General features: G+C 24.3%; 9 protein-coding genes across 9 annotated transcripts, besides 42 other annotated features; 5 read left to right on the top strand and 4 right to left on the bottom strand.

The window, feature by feature from the left end:
• Positions 1-127: 127 nt before the first annotated feature.
• On the top strand, positions 128-499 carry EDI_084000 (serine/threonine protein kinase chk2, putative; the record flags this gene model as incomplete). The annotated part of the gene is made up of 1 exon (XM_001739941.1): positions 128-499. The coding sequence occupies one exon, from the start codon at positions 128-130 to the stop codon at positions 497-499; it is 372 nt and encodes a 123-aa protein (XP_001739993.1).
• Positions 500-584: 85 nt separating this feature from the next.
• EDI_083990 (uncharacterized protein) lies at positions 585-1124 on the bottom strand (the record flags this gene model as incomplete). Its single annotated transcript, XM_001739940.1, has 1 exon — positions 585-1124. The coding sequence occupies one exon, from the start codon at positions 1122-1124 to the stop codon at positions 585-587; it is 540 nt and encodes a 179-aa protein (XP_001739992.1).
• Positions 1125-1153: 29 nt separating this feature from the next.
• Positions 1154-1261: a microsatellite.
• Positions 1238-1304: a microsatellite.
• Positions 1305-1309: 5 nt separating this feature from the next.
• Positions 1310-1445: a sequence feature (AT_rich).
• Positions 1446-1561: 116 nt separating this feature from the next.
• Positions 1562-1612: a sequence feature (AT_rich).
• Positions 1613-1805: 193 nt separating this feature from the next.
• Positions 1806-1891: a sequence feature (AT_rich).
• A 386-nt stretch (positions 1892-2277) lies between these two features.
• On the top strand, positions 2278-2820 carry EDI_083980 (uncharacterized protein; the record flags this gene model as incomplete). The annotated part of the gene is made up of 2 exons (XM_001739939.1): positions 2278-2369; positions 2418-2820. 2 exons carry the CDS (start codon positions 2278-2280, stop codon positions 2818-2820), a joined length of 495 nt encoding a protein of 164 aa, XP_001739991.1.
• Positions 2795-2825: a sequence feature (AT_rich).
• A 75-nt stretch (positions 2826-2900) lies between these two features.
• Positions 2901-2955: a sequence feature (AT_rich).
• A 3-nt stretch (positions 2956-2958) lies between these two features.
• Positions 2959-3035: a repeat region.
• Positions 2967-3029: a repeat region.
• Positions 3036-3058: 23 nt separating the features above from the next.
• EDI_083970 (2-deoxyglucose-6-phosphate phosphatase, putative) lies at positions 3059-3748 on the bottom strand (the record flags this gene model as incomplete). The annotated part of the gene is made up of 1 exon (XM_001739938.1): positions 3059-3748. One exon carries the CDS (start codon positions 3746-3748, stop codon positions 3059-3061), a length of 690 nt encoding a protein of 229 aa, XP_001739990.1.
• A 79-nt stretch (positions 3749-3827) lies between these two features.
• Positions 3828-3875: a sequence feature (AT_rich).
• Positions 3876-4011: 136 nt separating this feature from the next.
• EDI_083960 (synaptojanin, putative) lies at positions 4012-6406 on the top strand (the record flags this gene model as incomplete). The annotated part of the gene is made up of 2 exons (XM_001739937.1): positions 4012-4366; positions 4422-6406. The coding sequence occupies 2 exons, from the start codon at positions 4012-4014 to the stop codon at positions 6404-6406; spliced, it is 2340 nt and encodes a 779-aa protein (XP_001739989.1).
• Positions 4994-5015: a sequence feature (AT_rich).
• Positions 6407-6527: 121 nt separating the features above from the next.
• Positions 6528-6557: a sequence feature (AT_rich).
• Positions 6546-7340, bottom strand: EDI_083950 (serine/threonine protein kinase HT1, putative; the record flags this gene model as incomplete). The annotated part of the gene is made up of 1 exon (XM_001739936.1): positions 6546-7340. The coding sequence occupies one exon, from the start codon at positions 7338-7340 to the stop codon at positions 6546-6548; it is 795 nt and encodes a 264-aa protein (XP_001739988.1).
• Positions 7341-7433: 93 nt separating this feature from the next.
• Positions 7434-9389, top strand: EDI_083940 (rad25/xp-B DNA repair helicase, putative; the record flags this gene model as incomplete). Its single annotated transcript, XM_001739935.1, has 1 exon — positions 7434-9389. One exon carries the CDS (start codon positions 7434-7436, stop codon positions 9387-9389), a length of 1956 nt encoding a protein of 651 aa, XP_001739987.1.
• Positions 9390-9391: 2 nt separating this feature from the next.
• Positions 9392-9436: a sequence feature (AT_rich).
• Positions 9437-9507: 71 nt separating this feature from the next.
• Positions 9508-9542: a sequence feature (AT_rich).
• A 145-nt stretch (positions 9543-9687) lies between these two features.
• Positions 9688-9743: a sequence feature (AT_rich).
• Positions 9744-10151: 408 nt separating this feature from the next.
• Positions 10152-10209: a sequence feature (AT_rich).
• Positions 10210-10485: 276 nt separating this feature from the next.
• Positions 10486-11763, top strand: EDI_083930 (uncharacterized protein; the record flags this gene model as incomplete). The annotated part of the gene is made up of 1 exon (XM_001739934.1): positions 10486-11763. The coding sequence occupies one exon, from the start codon at positions 10486-10488 to the stop codon at positions 11761-11763; it is 1278 nt and encodes a 425-aa protein (XP_001739986.1).
• A 480-nt stretch (positions 11764-12243) lies between these two features.
• Positions 12244-12272: a sequence feature (AT_rich).
• A 278-nt stretch (positions 12273-12550) lies between these two features.
• Positions 12551-12607: a sequence feature (AT_rich).
• Positions 12608-12930: 323 nt separating this feature from the next.
• Positions 12931-12953: a sequence feature (AT_rich).
• A 122-nt stretch (positions 12954-13075) lies between these two features.
• Positions 13076-13122: a sequence feature (AT_rich).
• A 71-nt stretch (positions 13123-13193) lies between these two features.
• Positions 13194-13233: a sequence feature (AT_rich).
• Positions 13234-13313: 80 nt separating this feature from the next.
• Positions 13314-13774: a repeat region.
• A 1013-nt stretch (positions 13775-14787) lies between these two features.
• Positions 14788-14976: a microsatellite.
• Positions 14860-14990: a microsatellite.
• Positions 14991-15032: 42 nt separating this feature from the next.
• Positions 15033-15076: a microsatellite.
• A 1-nt stretch (position 15077) lies between these two features.
• Positions 15078-15175: a microsatellite.
• Positions 15176-15178: 3 nt separating this feature from the next.
• Positions 15179-15208: a sequence feature (AT_rich).
• A 1014-nt stretch (positions 15209-16222) lies between these two features.
• Positions 16223-16303: a microsatellite.
• A 102-nt stretch (positions 16304-16405) lies between these two features.
• Positions 16406-16580: a microsatellite.
• Positions 16581-17078: 498 nt separating this feature from the next.
• Positions 17079-17263: a microsatellite.
• A 14-nt stretch (positions 17264-17277) lies between these two features.
• Positions 17278-17399: a sequence feature (AT_rich).
• A 39-nt stretch (positions 17400-17438) lies between these two features.
• Positions 17439-17490: a sequence feature (AT_rich).
• Positions 17491-17547: a microsatellite.
• A 65-nt stretch (positions 17548-17612) lies between these two features.
• Positions 17613-17761: a microsatellite.
• Positions 17762-17835: 74 nt separating this feature from the next.
• EDI_083920 (uncharacterized protein) lies at positions 17836-19253 on the bottom strand (the record flags this gene model as incomplete). The annotated part of the gene is made up of 5 exons (XM_001739933.1): positions 17836-17926; positions 17976-18181; positions 18445-18499; positions 18736-19134; positions 19249-19253. The coding sequence occupies 5 exons, from the start codon at positions 19251-19253 to the stop codon at positions 17836-17838; spliced, it is 756 nt and encodes a 251-aa protein (XP_001739985.1).
• Positions 18138-18315: a microsatellite.
• Positions 18199-18367: a microsatellite.
• Positions 18468-18533: a microsatellite.
• Positions 18546-18728: a microsatellite.
• Positions 18735-18858: a microsatellite.
• Positions 18903-19046: a microsatellite.
• Positions 19143-19607: a repeat region.
• Positions 19601-20726: part of a repeat region that runs on past the window's edge.

The following is a 20726-nucleotide window of genomic DNA, read 5'->3' as shown; positions in this document are numbered from 1 at the left end:
TTTACATGAACGTTGTATTTGTCATCGTGATATTAAACCTGAAAATATATTATGTACAAATTGTGAAGAACCATTTGATATTAAGCTTGCTGATTTTGGTCTTGCTGTTCGGTTTGATGAAGAACCTATGACAACAAGTTGTGGGACATTACATTATGCAGCACCAGAAATTGTTGGAACAGCAGAGACATATACTGAGGCATGTGATATGTGGTCAATAGGGGTATTAGCGTTTGTACTATTAACAGTTAGTTTTCCATTTGATGGAACACTGGAAGAAGTTAAACAAAAAATATGTAAAGGAGATGTTGATTGGAATAGAATTAAAGGAAAAGATACTTGTGAAGAAGCTATTGATTTTGTTGAAAAATTATTAGTAGTAGATTCAAGTAAAAGAATGACTGCTCAAGAATGTCTAGAACATCCATTTTTACATTTATTAGATGTAGAAACAGATATTGATATTCCATTAGATATTATCGATGATTTTGAATTGTAAGAATTGTTTAAATTTTTAATTGCATTTGTTGTTTAGTGATTGTGCTTTTATGTAGAATTATTAAGAAGTTAGGTAAACAAATATTTCAATTATATTCAGTTTGTAATATTGAAAATATTTGAGCATCATAATAAGTACCATATAATAGTACCCGTTCTCGTTGAATTCCTTCTTTTATTAAATGAAGTCGTTCACAAACACGTAAACTTGGTTGATTAGTTACTGCAACTTTTAATTCAATTCTATGAAAATGAAGTTCTGTAAAAATAAAAGATATCATTTTTCTTAATGATTGTGTCATTATTCCTTGATGTTGAAATTTTGGAGATAACCAATATCCTACTTCACAACATGAATTATTAAAATCGCTACTTTGAATTCCAATTAATCCACAAAATTCATTGTTTTTATTCAGTCTGATAGAAAATACCTTTTGTTGATAATTTCTCATTGTCTCTTTTACAAATCGTTCACTATCACTGAGATCTTTTACAAAATCAACAAAACTTAAAAATGGTTTTAATTCGTTTCTGTATTGATTAATAGTATTAAATATTTCTTGTTCATCTCCTTCAATTAGTTGTCTTAAATAAATTGTATCATTCACACTCAGACAGTTTGTCATTGTATTTTTTAGTTTTTAAACTTCCTTCTTTTAATTTAAATTTATTTGTTTTTTTATTTTAAATCAACTTTATTTAATTTAAAAAAAATAACTTGTAATTTAACTCCTAATTATTCATTTTCTTTTATTTTAGATTATTGTATTACGATTATGTTAGTTATTATTTTATTTATATTATATGAATCAATTAAAAATTATCATTTTATTTAAGAATAAAATTCTACTATTTACTATTTCCTAAACTTTTAAAAATAAATCAATTTGATTATTATTTTTTATTCTAATTACAATATCATTTATAAAACGTATTATTTTATATAACTTCTTATAACATATTCATTTACCTATATTTGTTCTAGGTTTGTAGTCTTTATTATTTTATTGGTTCATTCTTATTTCTTTTTTTTCTATAAGTTAGGATATTCTTCTCAATCTTCATTAAAAAAAATAATTCATAATAAGTTCTTTCAAATATATATTTATAAAAAGTGTTACAGCATTTATAATAAAAAAAGTAGAGTTTTAATAGACAACAAGTAATAATAATTTAATAACTTTTTATTCTTAAGGAAGTTGAAATAATTAGCTCTTTAGCTAAATTGTTTTATCAAATTTGCGATTAACAATATAAAAAAGCATTTATAACAAAAAAAACAAGTAATGAAAGTGAAAAACTTAATGAATAAAAAAATAAATTTATTATTTAAAAGATTTTAATAAATAACAATAATATGAAATTTTTTGTTATTTATAAAAAACAAAAAATTCTGAATTCTTCTAAAGTTTCTTTGAAGAAAATTCAAGGGACTTTAGTTTTTCAAAAAGAGACACATTGAAGGAAGTAAATAGTAATGTGATTAATTTAATTTGTTTAAGGCGTCCATGACTTGGTTATTCATATCTTCTGTTAAAGACTAAGAAGATTAGTATTAAAATTATCTTACTTACAGAAAAAAACAAACAGTCAAAACAGATTGAACATAATTATCTGAAACTATAGGAAAGATAGGAATAACAACTATCATTGCTACAGTAAATCCAAAGAGTATAATAGCAAATATAAGAGCAGTTGGTGAAAAGAGTTTTTCAGCAAGTTCAGAGACCATAGTTAAACAAAATTAGAAAAAGAGTTCTTTTAATTTTTAGATCAATCATGGAAAAGGACCAACCCCAAACTTCTCAAATGAGTAAATATATTGTTGAATTAGAAAATATCGAACAACAAACAAATAGCGTTGAAGATATGTTTGTTATTTTTTTCCTAAATAGAAAAAATAAATTAATTACTGATAGGTTAATGTTATGTTGTTATGATATTAATCAACACCAATCTGAATATAACCAAATTGTTAATGACGTAAATCAACTTAATACTAACTTACTTTCTATTCAAGAAAAACAAAAAAAATTATCTACTATCATAGAATCAAACCAACAACAAGCTGATAAATTAACTCGACTAATTAAATTAAAAAACCCTGACTTGTTAAATTCTTTTAATGGTACATTATTACGAAAAAAATCATTAAGTGAAATAGAACAAATGATTGTCTTACTCAATCAACAAATACAATTACTTCAAAATAAAATAGAAAATATCACTTTTAAATCTCTTCCTATTGAACAAATAAATAACCTTAAAAATCAATTAATAAAACAGTTTGTTATCCTTTTTTTATTAATTACTTTTATTTAATATATCACTCTACTTACTTTAAAAGACGACAGTCATTGGGTCAATTAATGATATATTCCTCACTTATGTGATCTTAGAAGATTAAATAATTAAATGATTTTTTTATTAATCTTATCAATTTTGAAAAAATAAAATCATAAAACAATTAATTAAGTATTAATAGAAATCTCCTGTATTATTCCTTGTTTTGGGGAGACTAATCTCATTCCATTATCGCGTTTTGAAAAAATAAAACTAATTAGTAATCATCTGGAAGTCCAAATTTTGTTGGGTCAAATTCATTAAGTGATTTCAGTAGTACATATGCTTTTTCAAAATAAGGGTCATTTGCACATTCTTTATCTGGAATAGCCACTGTATAAGCTCCAGATGCAATTCCTGCTTGGACACCAAGTACTGCATCTTCAAATACAATTGCTTGTTTCATATCAGTGCATCCAAGTAAATGACCAGCACGTAAAAATATTTGTGGATGTGGTTTAGCTTCTTTTACATGAGGATCATCTCCAAGAACAATTGCATCAAAATAATTGAGCATCTCTTTGTTTTTAACCATTTTTTGTTCAAAAACAGATTTGGTGGTTGAAGTAGCAAGGGCTATAGGGATATGGTGTCTTTTAAAATAATTTAATATCCTTATTGCTCCTGGTAATGGTTTTACTGTTGACCATAAATTATTTAAATGATCAATTTTGTATTGTACTGCATGTTCAAGTGTATCATTAATATGAAGGATATCCATTAATCGTTTAGTGGCAATCTCGATATGTCTTCCCATCATTTCTTTTTTAATGTCATAAGTAAATTTAGCTCCATTAGCGTATTCATCCAAATACTGTTGAGTAGCAATTGTGTATAATATTTCTGTATCAAGTAATGTCCCATCAAGATCGAAGATTGCGTATTTTATTTGTGGAATTTCAGACATATTGAAAAGAAATGATATTTTTACTAATTTAGTTTCTTTTTTTTTTTTCTCATATGATTTTTCTGTTCGATATCTGTACTTTTTTATATTATTAAATTCTTTTACTATTTTTTATAATACTTTTTATCTTCTCTAAAACCAAAGAGGTAAATTTGATCATTCAATAAGTTCGAAAAGAACTAAGAATAAGTTGACTCCTTATACTGTTCATGTCACAACCACAAGACTATTCTTTCTCTAAACTATCATCACGAAGAACTGTTATGACACCTAAGTTCATGCTTGAACATGAACGATTAACGGAACAAGTACAAGCATCAATTCGCACTACCTCAACACCACCTTCTTTATCAACAACTCCAAAAGAACATGAAAGAAAAGAATGGATCAAATCACATAGAACAACTACTAATTTAAGTTCTTATACTAGAAGAAGTGCTCCAACTGCAAAGCAATTTCTTGGTCGTTCAAAAACACTTGAAGAAGATAATGAAATGTTTAAGCCTACAACACCACCATCTCCTTCATTTGTTCCTGTTGTACCTAGAATGTGGGTTGCAATGAATCGCCAACCAACAAAAGAAGAAATATGTAAATCTCCAGAAATATATAAAGATTGTTTGTTATTAGTCTTTATTTAACTAGTAAATTATAATAATATTTATCTCTCTAGTTAATTGTTTTGCTGAAGATAGGCAAGGATGGAAAGAAAAATCAATATTAGATCAATTACCTTTTTATGCTATCGCTAAAGAACTTAAAATACAAATATGTACTTGGAATATTAATCAAGGTTTATATGATCAAGAAATTGTTGATAAATGGACTTCATTATTATCAGAAAAACCAGATATTGTTGCACTAGGTGTTCAAGAATTAGATATGAGTGTTGATGCAATTATAACTGGAAAAAAATATAGTGAACGAGCAGAACAATGGAAAGATGTTATTTGTAAATCTATTAATAGGAATGGAGGAAATGAATATGATGAATCAGGATGGTATCAGCTTTGTGGGATTGTATTATTTGTATTTGTTCATAAACATATTAAAAGTCAAATTAAAATGTTTGGATTATCTGAATGTCGTACTGGAGCAATGAGTGGAAAATTAGCGAATAAAGGAGGAGTAGCAATTGGAATGAAAATTTATGATTCAACTATTTGTTTTGTTAATAGTCATTTAGCAGCACATCAAGAATTTTGTGAAAGAAGAAATAAAGATTGGGAAGAGATTAGTAAAATGAAAATTAAATATTATAATAATACTTCACCACTTTTTATTCCTCTATTACAACATGACGTAGTAATATGGATGGGTGATTTAAATTATAGAATAGATATGGAAGATAGTGAAGTAAGAAAATTAGTTCGAGAAAGAGATTTAACAACTTTATATCGTAATGATCAATTATTTAATTCAAGAATGAAAAAGAAAGTCTTTCAAAATTTTAAAGAAGCAAAAATTACATTTCTGCCAACATTTAAAATTAAAATTGGAAATGGAGAATATGTAGATAACAGAGTTCCTTCATGGTGTGATCGTGTGTTATATAAAACTGAAAGAAGACATGGAGTTATTGTAGAAAAGTATACATCATTTGAATTATATAATTCAGACCATAAACCAGTTAGTGCATTTATGAAAGTATATTTACAAGAAATTAATAAAGAAAAAAAGAAAATGGTTGAAGAGTTTATGGACAAAGCTGAGAAATGGTATTCAATGGTTGTTGTTCCAGAAGTATCAGCATCAATGACATTTTTTGAATTTAGAGGGGTAAATGTTCTTACAGAATATAGTCAAGAAATAACTATTGTGAATACAGGAAAGTCAAGACTTCACCTTACTCTTATCCAAGATGAACAAAAAGAAAATTTACATCTTTGGGCAAAAGTCCAAATGAGTACTGATAGAATTGAAATTATGGAAGGAAAAGATACAGCAAAAGTAAAAGTTAGTATTAAATTTGATTTACATTCAGCTCATTTGTATCAAGAAAAAGAGGCTTGTAAATTTGCTTTTGAAATAGGAATAAAATATACTAAACATACCATTCCTATTGTTGTTAAAGTTTATCCAAAACAATCTTGTATTGGAATGTCATTAAAAAGTTTATCATTATTAGATCGTCCTGTTCGTGGTAATGTTTTAAATTCTTATCAAAGATTACCTTTTACCATCCCGAAAGAAATTTATAGATTAGTTGATAAATTGTTATCTCTAAGTAGTGAAGAAATTCAAAATTGTTTTATTCAAAAATCAACTCCAACTCAAAGACAAGAAGTTCTTGATTCTCTTGATAAAGATAGTCAATTCTTACCAGGAATATTAGCATCAAGTTATTTAGATATTCTTTTGGTTGTATTAGCAGGACTTCAAGATTCATTATTACATGATAATTTTATCTCAGAAATTAAATATTATGCAAATGACCTTGAACTAGCTAAACGTTATGTTATTTATATGATGGAAGAAACTCATAGAAATGTATTTCTTTATATATTGAAAACTATAAAAGAACTTATAGAAAGAGGTCTTGATAGAAGAACGGTTATTCATTTGTTTGGATTAACTATACTTCATACAAAAAAAGATGACTACGAAACTCAACAAATGTGTGAAAGGATACTTACCTTACTTCTTGATTCAATGTAATTCATTAATAAAAATCTCTGTTAATTACCTTTTCATTTACATAATTAATCAATCTCAAATCAATTTCTTTAACTGTTTTATTATTTCATCAATTACTTTACTATAAGTAACTTTTTCTCCCTATTATTCTTAATTTATTTTAATAATATAACAAACTCATTCGTTGAGATGGTTCATTACACCAACATCCTGTGATAATTTTCCAAAAATATTCATTACACTCTTTTGGTTTTGGAAGTCTTTTATTTTGACATACAAACATTGCTATATTCCATTCATTTAAAAATTCAGGAGTATCATATGGAAGATGATTATCAATGCACTCATAACATAATATTCCAAATGAATAAATATCACTTTCTTTTGTTAGTTTTTTTGAATTCCATTGTTCTGGTGGCATATATATTGGCGTGCCAATTTTCTTATCAACAATAGAATCTTTTTCATAACAACATGATTCAAAATCACATAACTTAGCAACAACTCCTGCTTTATATTCTTTTTTTGTTGTCAATAATACATTTCCACTTTTGATATCACGATGAATAATGTTAAGGTGATGAAGATACGAAAGGGCAATACTAACGTCATAACAAACACGAATTCTCATTTCTTTTTTTAATTCTTGACTTTTGATTAATTCTCTTAATGAACCAACTGGAACATATTCCATAATTAATACAAGATTTTTTGGTTCATCAACAATACCTATTGTCTCAACAATGTTTGGATGAATTAGTATTTTTATTAACTCGATTTCTCTCCTAAAACAATTATATTCATATTGATAATTTCTATCAAACATCATTTCTTTAATAGCAACAATTTTTTTTTGAAATTTCCCCTTAAATACTTGACCATAAGCACCTTGTCCTAACAAACAATCAATAGTATAATCATTTGATGTACATAAAAGGATAGTAGAATTGTTCATCACTGAAGAATAAAATAAATGAGTCAGATTTAATTTTTAAGTTATCTTTTTTTTTTATTCATTAGAAACTTCATCTTATTAATTTCATTTTATATGCACAAAAAGAGAGATACGAGTGATGATTCAAGTGAAGACTCTCTTGAAGATATGAAAGAATCAACTGATTATGACATGAGATTGAAACCAAATCATCCTGAATTACCAATGTGGGTTAGTTCGAATTTAAGAATAGTAGTTGAAACATCTAATGATATGTTTAAAGAAGTAAGTGATTATCTTTCAAGAGTGGCTCAAGTCAAAAGCAGAATGGAACACATGCATGAATATCAACTGACACCAACAAGCATTATGACTGCATTTTCATTTGGATCAACTCCTGAGGCAATGATTTCAACATTAGAAAAGTATTCAAAAAATTATTTACCTGATAATGTTAAAAGTCAAATCAGACAAGCTGGAGAAAAGAAACAAAATTTTCGATTAGTTTTAATCAATGGAAAATATTATCTTCAAGCTGAAAGTCAAGAACAAATGAAAAAAGTTATGGAAGAAAATTTTAAACAATTTTATGAAGGATCAGCACGTGAAGTAAAAGAGAGTGATGAGCTATATCGAGAACTTGATTTAGATCATCATGTATTTATTATTGAAGTAAAACAAACATCAGTATTTAAATTAAAGAAGAAATGTAAAAAGAAAAAAGTTAGAGTATATGAGGAATATCATTTTTTAAGAGATAAACAAAAAGAACTTCCTATTCAATTAAGAAAAGATTGTTTACGTCCTCACCAAGAAAGAGCCTTACAACAAATATTTGATAATGAAATGGCACGAAGTGGAATTGTTGTTTTACCTTGTGGAGCAGGAAAAACTTTAACGGCTATTGCTGCGTGTTCAAAAATTAAACGATCTACTATTGTTTTAACTCATACAACTCAAAGTGTTTTTCAGTGGAAAGAAGAATTTTTGAAATGGTCAACTATTAAACCTGATGCAATTAAATTATGTGTTTCTAGTAAAAAAGAACAACTTGGGGATGATGCTTGCGTATTAATTACTTCATATTCAATGCTGTCACATACTGGAGAAAGAGAGTATGCAGGTCAAAGAATTATTGATGACTTGTTAAAGAGAGAATGGGGGTTTATTATCTTTGATGAAGTCCATGGTTCTACAACAGATAATATTGAAAAATTTGTATGTAAAATTAAAGCTCAATGTAAATTAGGATTAACTGCAACATTAATCCGTGAAGATGATAGAATTCGTGATTTAGAATTTATGATTGGTCCAATGTTGTATGAGGCATCATGGCAAGAACTTGCAAAACAAGGCTACATTGCAAATGCTAAATGTTTTGAAGTGATTTGTCCAATGACAAAAACATATTACTCTGCTTATGTTGAGGCAGATGACAGTAAACTTAAACAATGTTTAGCACAACTTAATCCAAATAAAATTGATGCTTGTAAATATCTATTAGAACAACATAAGGCACATGGTGATAAAATTATCATCTTCTGTAATGAATTAAAACCAGCTGGATTTTATAAAGAAAAATTGAAATTACAAAAATGTTACATGGACGGTAACACTTCTGAAGAACATAGAAGAAATTTGTTAGACCAATTTAGAAGAGATGAGATTAGTGTTATTTTTTGTTCTAAGATTGGAGACGTTGGGTTAGATCTTCCTGATGCATCAGTAGCTATTCAACTTTCATCAAGTTCAGGGTCACGAAGACAAGAGGCTCAACGATTAGGAAGAATTCTAAGAGCAAAAGATGGAACAAATAGTGCGTACTTCTATACACTAACATCTAAAGATACAAGAGAAATGTATTTCTCTCAAAGAAGACAACGAGTTATGAGACAAAACGGGTACACCTTTAAAGTGATTGACTCAGCTGTGATTAAGCCACTTCGAAAGGAAGACCCTGCCAAAGAGGGAAAGGATATTAATTATGTAACTGAAATGCTTAAAAAGAAAGATGAGAAAGGTGTTAAAGAAATTGTGAAAAAGACAAAAAAGAAAACATTTCTCAATTAGCGTTAAATAAATTATTTTGGTTTTTTAAATTTTAACTATTTAAAATTCATTTTCTAAACTATTAAAGAATAGTGTGTGTATGTTAACTGTGAAGTATTATTATTTACATTACTGTAAGAAATATTTTAATATTTTTTTATTCTTAAATAATTACATACTTTCAATTCTTAACTTTCTACTCAAAAAATTATTTTGTTCAGTTAATCATTTGCTTTAAAAAGTGTTTATTTAGATTTAGAAGATTAAACTTTATGAATAGTGAATGATTATTTAAATAAATGGAGAATATTATATAGAGAATTTATTTTTAAGATAAGAATAATGTAATTATTCTTTTTCAATATTTAAATTTAAGTTTTAACCCATTAAACATTCGATGTTACTGGCTATTAAAATTCTTATTGTTTTACTGAAACAAAAGTTTCAATGTAATTAATGTTTATATGATTATTTAAAATGAAATACGTTTATTGATAATATTATTAATATTGATTGTTTGTTCTAATTGAATTTTAATTCTTTTTAGTTTTAAATTTGATTAAAAGTGTTTACATTTGATATTGTTATGTTATAACTTTCATAAATATTTACATGCAACTGATATTTCAAATTAAACTTTGCACTTCTTTTCTTTTTAATAGATAATTTTTATTTAGATTTAGTTATCTTCATTTATTGTCTTTAGTTAGCTTTATTATTCTATCTTTTATTGTGTGATGTAGTTTATTTATTCTATTTGTTATATCCTCTGTTATTAGGAAGAAATAATTATTATAACTTAAATTAAAATGATAAATACAATGAATTTGAATATAATAAAGTTTCATTGCTATGAAGTTGTCTTGATAATAGTTATTATTTGATAATTTCTGTAGTAAAAAAATATTGATATTAATGGTTGTAAAGAAAGTAGATTTTTTTTGGGGGGGGGGTTAATTCTACTATAACTTATATTTGCATGCACACTTAACTTGTTTGAGTTATTATATTGTTTTCATTTTTGAGAACTCAAAGTTCAAAATTGCCATCTCTAAAGTTCAAAATCTTTTTTAAGAACAAAATATAGAAGATCAAATAATTTAACTTTATAATTCAAATGGAATTATCACCTTACGAAAAAACTTGCGAAGTACTTGGGATTCAATGTTCATTTGCTATGTTAGGCAAACTTGAACATATAGAAAAACAATGGGAACAATTGATGAATATGTATCCTTATTGCACTGATTATGAAGGGGTTAATACTACAACAAATAACCCATCAGTTGAAGTAGATATTCAGAAGAAATATTCATTAGAATCTATTTCACAAACACTTGATTTAATGATAAAAGAATTATCTAAAGAAATTGCAAAAACTCGTACATTTGGTTCCACTAATAAAAGTGCATTGTTAATGTATTCTTACGTAGTCTTTAATGGTCAAGAATACACAGTTTTTGCCATGTATCAATGTCATTGCAAAACAGACTTTAAATCTGTTGTTCTCTTAGCACAATCATTTTTAAACCTCTTCAATAACGAAAAAGACAAAGTATATCCTATTGAAACAAGTTATAAAGTACTTACAGATAAAGGATGTTTACCATCTGCTAATCAAAGACAAATAATTATGGAAAATCTACCAAAAAATGTTTTAAGATACGACTGTAGTCATCTCAAAGATCCTCATTCTATTCAATCTGTTTTAGATGATCCAATTCCTAATTGTATGACATCTGTAACTATAAAGTTGACAAAGAACGAATTTAACTCATTTGCTTTATGGTGTAGATCAAGACATCTTTCAATTCAAGCAACATTACTTGCAATTGAGTTGAAAGCTTATGAAAAGTTATTTAACAGAAAGGGAAATAATGCAGAATCAATTTCATTCCTTGTACCATTTGATTTAAGAAGATTTCTCCCATTTGAGTCTGATTGTATTGGGTTATTGAGTGAGACAATTTATCCTACATTACCTATCTCAATTATCAACCAATCTATTGAACAGATTTCAATATGTTTAACTAAAAAACTAAAAGAAGTGACAAATATTAATTCAGAAGCATTTGATAGATATCGTGATGCATATTACTGTGGAAATATGGCACTTATGGGAGTAAAACATACATGTTCTGTTTCGAATGTTTCTTCATTTGCTGTAATGAATGGGTTGTCTCAACCATTGAAAGACCGTTTTGTTGATTTTCACATGTCAGGATGTGTTAGAGTGCCATGTAATTCCATGATGGAGGATCTAACTATCCACACATATTCTCTTGTTGATGGATCATTCAATTGCTCTCTGACATATCCATATGGAATTATTCAAACGTCAGTTGCTGAGGCTGTACTGAAGACCTTCAAAGATATTATTAACACAATAAATTAATATCATTTTGAGATAATTCATTTATTAACTCTCTTTTTGTTGAAACAATCAACTAAAGAAGAACAAGAGTATCGTATAACACAGTACATTTTCATTATGGTGTATAAAAAGAATTGTTTATTCAAAGAACTCTAACAATTTGCATCTAAATTTGAATTCTTATTTTAGAATAATAAAATGAAGTGATAAAGAATATGAAATAAGGACTAAAAAGATATTCTAATGAAGAATTATCTCTGTCTTTATTTTAGTATAATAAATAAGAAAGATAATTATTGCATTAATCATGTTTGGTATTCATTAAAAAGTACTCAAGAAATAAAGTTTGAAGTAAAAGTCTTTTTCTTGATTTAGTAGTAAAAAGACAAACTAATTTAATTCACTTGTAAGAATAAACATGATAAAACATAAATAACTTATAGAAGAAAATATAAATAAAAGAATGATCTACGGAATTAATTAAATCTTTTATTGAGTATCTAAAAAATGTATAATTATTTAAATAAAAACTAAGATATTAAATGTTCAACCTGTTCTATTTTGTTTAACTAATTTGAGAGGTATATACTTGTTTCTTCAATGTTTATACTTTTCAGTGATAGAGATATTGAATATTTCAAAACATCTTTATTATTGAAAGTTTGTTTATTGATAGGTAATTTCAATGGAGAGAATATATTTGATATATTTAGTGTTATAGATAATAAATATCTTGTTACATCTTTGTGTTTTTATGTTAAAACATTTCTAGTAATCAAAGAGTCTTATTTTGTTACAAACTTTAAACTTATTTTTTTCATTAATTATTATTTAACACAACAAAATAATAAAGAATATAAATATTGTAGTAAGATTTCTTTTGTTTCATATTTATGTGTTGTTAATAACATACGCTACAAAAGTCACTCAAAGAAATCAGTTGTTTAACTATGGAATGAATATTAGTTAAATTAGATTCTTTCAATGAAACAAATAAAAATGGAATCAGAATTTTATTCTTAAGTAAAATAAATGATAATATCAATAATATTTATTGTATAGTTTTTCATGAAAGAAAACATAACTATTTCAATGAAAATAACAATAATAAAAATTGAAATGAAGAATAAAAAAGATATATACTGTGAACAAAAAGTAATTTCAATGTTTTTAATACTGGTAAAGATGAATAAATATTTATTTAATATATTCTAGTATTAACAAAAGTGTACAATGACCATTCATTAATTTAATGACTTATTTATAGTGATAGATTTGATTAGTTTATCAGTTCTATGAAAGTATTTATCATTTCATTAGATTGGTATGAGTCAATAATTTAATAACATAACTTAGTTTTAATAATTAATAATTTTTAATGAGATATTGATGAATCTAATGAAAAAGAATATATGTTATTAGAATATTATCTATTACTGAATTTATTCATCTTAATATTTATATTTTTATACTTTAAAATGATATAAAAATGAGTTTAAATAAAACTGTTAATTTGAGAGTTATTATTTGAATGTTTTACTTTAGTTATGAGGTGACACAGTATTGGTTTATTTTTATTATTTAATAAAATAACATAATGAATATGAGTATTTCAAATAAAATAAAACAAGAATGAAATACAATCATTTTTATATTCACCATTTCATTCATTGATAGATGAAATGTTCATATTTATTTATTGATTTAATATTCTTTTTTAGTTTTTATATTTCAAATAAACAATATTTAATAATTTCATTTCAATTATAATGATTCGTTCTGGTGTGAAATTATATTTTCAACAAAGTGTGTTTTAGATTCTATTATACTCAAATGATTATTGATAATAGTATGGTTCTATTTTATTATTTTATTTATAAACAACAATATCACCAAAATCCAAATTTAAGTAATATTACTTGATTGATTTATAATTTAAATCAAATTTTTGAATATTTATATCAAATTTCATCATTCCTTTTATTCTTCTTTTTAATTTTAATGAAAATAAAAATGAATTTCGATCATTTATATATTAACTCATTGAATAGAAAACAGGTTTGAATTCTTATTACTTTGCTCATTTGTGAAGTTGGATGAATACCACCATTCATTTATTTGGTTGAAATTTGGACACATTTATTAAATTTGTTCAACATTCAATACATTAATTTGTCCTTTGTTTACAACCCCTTGACGTTTCTTTCTTAAATGAAAAGAAATATGGAGAGAATGATATTGAATTAAACATACTGTTTTAAACTATTTAATTTGAAAGGGAATATTGTTATAGACATTTCGTTTGTTGGGTTTGTGTTAATTTTTATATTACACAGTGTTCTGATATGTGTCAAATAACTATTTCATAAACAATTTGTCTTACGTTTTATAGATTAATTAATTTGTATTCAGACAATAAACTCATTTGTTAAAACAACACATTGTGTAATATTAAAATCTATTCATTATCTCCTATTTTGTTTGTATTTTCCTTTCTATCTGTGATTCTTTTAATGATTTGATTATTGGTAGGTATTTAAAACGAGTTTTAGTTTGAATAATCAACAACTTCATTATTGAATTTATTCTTTGTGTATTGAAAAGATGACTTCCTGTTCATGGATGATGGTTCAAGAACATTATACCTGTTTGATTAAACATACCATTGAATGTAGTGAGACTTAATAAAGATAAGATGTGGAGATGATAAATCTTTCAAAGAGGATATTAATAAAAGTACTTTGAAGTTTGTTGACTAAACAAATTATGTTAATACTTCAACAAAACAAATGAAAGAAAAAACTTCAGAAACTATATAACTTCATCATTCAATTTATTCTTTATGAATTGATGAAATTAAAATATATAAATTTCAGTCTTGTTTATGGTTTAGAAAAGTAATATATTTGAATAGTAGTTATTGCATAATGCATGTTATTTTTATTGTATTTTGTGGACAATACATTTGTTGAAATAAAATATAAAGAAAATTATAGTGTGTTTCAGATACCTTGCATTTGTATAAATGAATAACATCTTAATTGTAATAAATATTAAATAAAAATACAAGAAGAAGATAATAAAGAATAAATTAACAAACAACACAACATTATCAAGAAATTAAAAGAAGATATTGAAAATTGAAAAAGAAGAAAGAGATAAATCAAAACAAAAATAAATAATAATAAAATGAAATAACAGTAAGAATAAGAAGAAAAGATAAATAATATACAACAAGAATAACAATACATCATTATGATAATGAAATTTATCAATGAAATAGAGAAATAAACAATAATAATAAATACACAACAATAATGATAATAACAATAATGAATATAAATATGAAAGAAACAACAAGAATGAAAAATAAAGAAATAAAGAATAAGAAGAAATGAATATAAATAAAGAAGATATAATAAACAAAGAATAATTCAAATATATAATCATTATTAATTATTTTATTCTTCTAAATACAAACAACAAATTGATATTAAATCAATGTTAAATAATAAAGATATAACACGTTGTTAATTTATTTGATGATATTTAAAATCAAAGCATAATAAATTTATTTTTATGAAACAAACTATCATGATTAATATTGATGATGAAGTAATTATGAAAGATAAAGAGAAAGAAGATACAATAAACAATGAAATTCTAAATAAAATAAACAAACACATTTATTTTATCATTTATTTTGATTTTTGTTGAATGAAGTATTTTTCTTACTTCAACATTCAATTATGAGAATTCTCATTCATATTTTTCATATGATTCTTTAAATAATTAGAAAAAGAGAGAGTTGATAAAAGTGAATGTTCTTCAAATAGAAAATGATATTATCAAATAATATTATCAGAATATTATTATATCTTATTCATTATACTCATATCATAGAGTATAAAACACATCAATCATTATTCTAAATTAAAAAATGAACAAATCAATCATTATATTTTTCACTTTATATCTGATTGAATGTCATCTTTCAAACAATAAATTGATGATTAATCCTCTTCAACATCAAATATTTAAATTAATTCAATTATTCATTCTTATCAATCATGAATTATTGCACAATGAAATGATTATAAGAAAGAATAATAATATTTGATGATGAAGAACTTAACAATTATGATATAGTATCATTTCAAGAGTTGTTTGGTACATTTCATCTAAACAAATAATCTTCTTAGAAAAACTAAAATAATAAGAATTTGTGTATGAAACTCATTTAGAAATCAAAATTGATATCTATCGAGTTGATGGTGTATGTATTTTATCATGTTTTCATATTGTAAATCAACATCAAAATATTTATACAAGATGATGTTATTCAGATGGAACATCTGCAAAATGGATTATTCATGTAAAAATTGATGTTAGATTTAGAAAAGAAATACATTTGTTTTCTACACATTTCTAACAGGTTATTATGAAAACAGAGAAGACAATACCAAATCAAGATTCATTGAAATAAACAAATCAATGAACCAAAATAAGCAAAGAAATAATGCATCTAAATAAAAACACCAAAAAGAAAAATGAATAAATATTTTATATCAATAAAACAATATTTATTATTTTGTATCAATAGAACAGACACTTTTTATTGCATATTTCTAATTTATGTAATAAAATGATTATTTCATCATCATTTTCATTATTTATTATCTCTTTTTAATCTACCATTTTTTTATCTTTTTTTCTTTTTATATTCTCAACTTTCTACTTTATTCTTTCATCTTCTTCTATTCCTACTTTCACTTTTTCTTTTATACACTTCTTTCTCTTCATTTTTTATCTTGTTTGCTTTTTTTTCGTTGTCCTTTACACCCTATTTGACTTTTATCTATTTTGTATTCAATATCATTTATTTGTAGTTAGTGTGTGATTTTACTTTTAATGATGAAGTGAATACTTTCATTGTTATATTAAAACAACATATTTGTTTATAGTTTTCTGGTGATTTAGAATCACCACAATTGTAAATTAATGATGTCTTTCAAAACTAGTATCTGCATGAGGATACTTTGTTGGTACTCTAACCATGATTAGAATATTTCTATTAGTTTATCTCTGTATCTAGTTAGATGATTCAAATAATATCGTTGTATTCAATCAACGCCAGGTGTTTTCAATGGATTCCTTTTAGTACATATTCTATTTCATCTATTGATACTTTAATTCTCTTGTTGTTAATATTCTTTCCTCATTCTTCTATGATTCTTCTATTATATTTATTATTAATGTCTATTTCTCTCTTTCACATATCAATTTCAACAATTTAATTGTATCATCATCACTTGGATATTCTATATCTTCATTTCTTTTTTCTTTATTCTTCTTCCCATTTCTTATTATTACATTTTTACTTATTCTTATTCTATCTTCTTTATTAATGTTTATTCTTTTCTTCTTCTTATTAATTAAATATTATATTTGTTTAATTTCATATTTTATTAATAATATATTCATTATTGTATTATTTATTTTTCATTATTCTTTTAATTCTAAGTGTATTTCTTGTTAATTAATAATTATTTTAATTTATTTGATCTTCTTCTTAGATAATTAATTTCATCATTTTGATATCTTATAAAATTATTTTATTGATATTTAGAAATATAGTATGATATTTTATATTTTTTGATATCTTCTATATTTTCACTTTCATACTTCCATTCTTCATTTATATATTTAATTATTTTATCATGTTTTTTATTGAAATAATAATTAATATATGTTATTTTATTTTTTTTATTTTTCTTTATTTTCTTGTATTTTTTGCATTTTATTATTAATTATTTCATCTTTCATGTTGTTTATCATTATTTCTCTTAGTTTATTGAATGAATGTATAATTATTTATTATATTTATTGTTATTTCTATTATCTTTTTCTTGATTCTTTCATCTATTCATCTTTTATTCATTTCTATCTATTCTTCTTTATTCTTCTTTCTTCTATTATCTTTAATTTCTAATATCTAATTTTCATTTTAATATTTATTATATTTAATCAATATATTAATAACTTTTTATCTTATTTTCTTCTATTTCTGATTGTTCATTTGTTCTTCATTATTTATTCTATATTGATATTCTCTCCAATTTGTCTTCTAGTTCTTCTAATGTCATTCTTAGTAATTCTTCTCTCTTGATTCGAATTACTCATTCTTGTATTTGTTTTAGTTTCTTCCTGGTTTCTTCTTTGATTGAATCTACTTCTTCTCTTCTATAATTATTCCACTCGATCCACTTCTCTTCTTTAGTGTTTCTGTTTTTGTCAGTGATATTGTTTTCTTCTTCAATTTGTTAAAATTTACATCTTTGATATTTTCTTCATTGACCTTGTTTTCTTTTTCTTCTGATGGTTTGATAATTGAATTTTCTTTTATTATTTCGATCTTATCATTTTCTTCTTTCTGTTTCTTAATTTATCTTCTAATTCCTTGTTTTTTATTCTTTCTATTTCTATTTCTTTGTCTTTAATTTTTTTGTGTTTTTGTTCTTTTATCTTTGTTATTTCTTCTTCTTCTTGTTTGGTTTTATCTTTTGTTTTATTGTTTTCTTCTTCTTGTTTATTTCTCTTGTTTATTTCTCTTATTTCTTTCTTTAATCTATTAATTTCTTCTTTCTTTTGTTTCTCTAAATTCCTTTTCAATGTTCGTATTTATTCTTCTTTCTGATAAACTTCTATCTGGTATTTACTCTTTATTCTTTCTATTTCGTTGTTTTCTTCTTTCTTTCTTCTCTTCTTTCATTATTTCTTCTTCTTTCTTTTGTATTTCTCCATTTCTTCTAATTTTTTTTTCCATTTCTTTTCTTTCTCTTTCATGTCCTACTTCTATTTCTTTTTTCTCTCATATCTTTCTATTATCTCTTTCTTCTCTTCTTCTATATCCATTTCTTGTTATTGTATTGTTTCTTCTTTTCTTCAATCCTCATGGGTATTTCTTCTTTTTCTTCTTCTTTCTTACATAACCTTTCTTTCACTATTTTTTCTATCTCTTCAAATCTCTTCACCATTTCTTGTATTATTTTCTTATTTTCTTTTGTCTTTCCTTCATTGTCTTTTCTTGTAATATCTTTTGTTTCTATATCTTTTACATTGTTTATTCTCATGATAATATTGATTAAAAATTTTACCTGTATTATAGTATTTGTGGTTATAATAATTACTTTTCTTTTTATTATAGTTGTGATTATTTGAGAATGTACTATTGTATTTATAAATATGATAATTATTATTAAAGTGATTATGGCTATTATTTTGTTGATACTGATTATAGTTATAACATTGATAATATCTTCTAAATCTATTTGTTTGTATATAATTATTTCTATATGATTTTCATGGCATTTTTGTGTTGCAGAAATAGATCTCAATATTAAAGAAGAATATAATAATAAAATAAGAAATAATCATTCTTATTCTTATTATTTATTATATTTGATTTTATATTTTATTTTATATTGATTTTTATCTTTTCTAAACATCATCCATTTCTTCTTTTTGTTAATTTTTTCTTTTCTAAACATCATCCATTTCTTATTTTTATTCTTTGTTGTTATTATTTTATATTAGATGTTATTTTATTATTTTATATTTGTTTATATTGTTTGTTTATATTTTATTATTATTATTTATTGTTGTTTATTTTATATTATTTATTTATTATATGTTGTATTGATATTTATCATTGTTAATAAGAAATGAATAATAATGAATAAATATAAAATAAGAATAAAATGATATAAGAATATAACATAAATAATAAAATAAGAAATATATAATAGATATAAAGATAAAAGAAGAAGAATAAAATAAATAAATAAAAAAAAAAAAAAAAAATATCAATTAATAGATATATCCATAATTGGATTTTCTTCATATTGAGAAGTGATTGTTTCAGTTTCTTCAATATGCTCTATTTCTATAATAGAGTTCACTTCTAACATACTCGCATTAGAAGGTTCCTCTTCTAATGTGTTGCCAGTGTTTCCTGTGTAGAACATTAAGTCTTTCATGTTTTTAATAATGATTGTTCGTAGTATTTTGGGGAAGTTGATTTGTAATTTTAGTGTTTTTAATCTTCTTACTGATTCTTTATGTATCAACCCATTGATTGTTAATATTACAGGTATTATTTCTACATAAGTTAATTCTCTACTTTGTCTTAGCTTCTCTTGTAATTCTTTGTATTTATTTATTTTGTAAATATAATTTAATTCGATGTTTCTATCTTGACATATGGCGACATCAATAATATATCCTTTTTTTTCTTTGACATTTTGATAATATATATCTGGTCTTCTAGCATTAAACGAATGGTCACTAACCAATAAATCTTTATTGTAAGTTATAACCATTTCATTATTATTAATACACTTAGGAGGGGCGTTAAAATCTATTTCATCAAATTCATTAAAATGGGTAATTAATATATGTTTATATATTTGTTTACATACATAATCGTGTTTTGATATTTGATTCTTCTTCATTACAGGACATCCTAACAAAATATGGCTAATAGATGCAATTGTGTTAGGACAATGTTTACAATATTTTAAAGCATCACAATGGAGTATTTTAGATTTAATATTTCCTGTCATAGTTACTCCTTCTTGCATCTTTACTACTTGGAGGAATGCATTTCTTTTTATATTTAATGACCTCCATGTGGCTACTGTTAATTTCTTATTATTAAATATACAATTTACATTTCTTATATATTCACTACATTTCTTTTCTTTCCAATCATTTAAATATCTTTCATTTAATTTATTTGTTACCCATTCAAATACTTTGCTTACATCATGTTTTCTTTCATTTAACTGTATTATATTCATTAATTCATTGAAATTAATCTTCTTACCAAATGCCCTCTTCATTCTTTTAATTATTCCATTTGGATTCTCTTTTACTGCCTCTATCATTTCTCCTATTTCTGTATTTGATCTCCATTTATATTT

This window comes from Entamoeba dispar, genomic scaffold, assembly GCF_000209125.1.
Source record: "Entamoeba dispar SAW760 scf_1105229462549 genomic scaffold, whole genome shotgun sequence".
In the NCBI taxonomy this organism is placed as follows: Eukaryota; Evosea; order Mastigamoebida; family Endamoebidae; genus Entamoeba; species Entamoeba dispar.
Note: the sequence above shows the minus strand (reverse complement) of the source record. Positions and strands in the feature narration are given on the sequence as shown.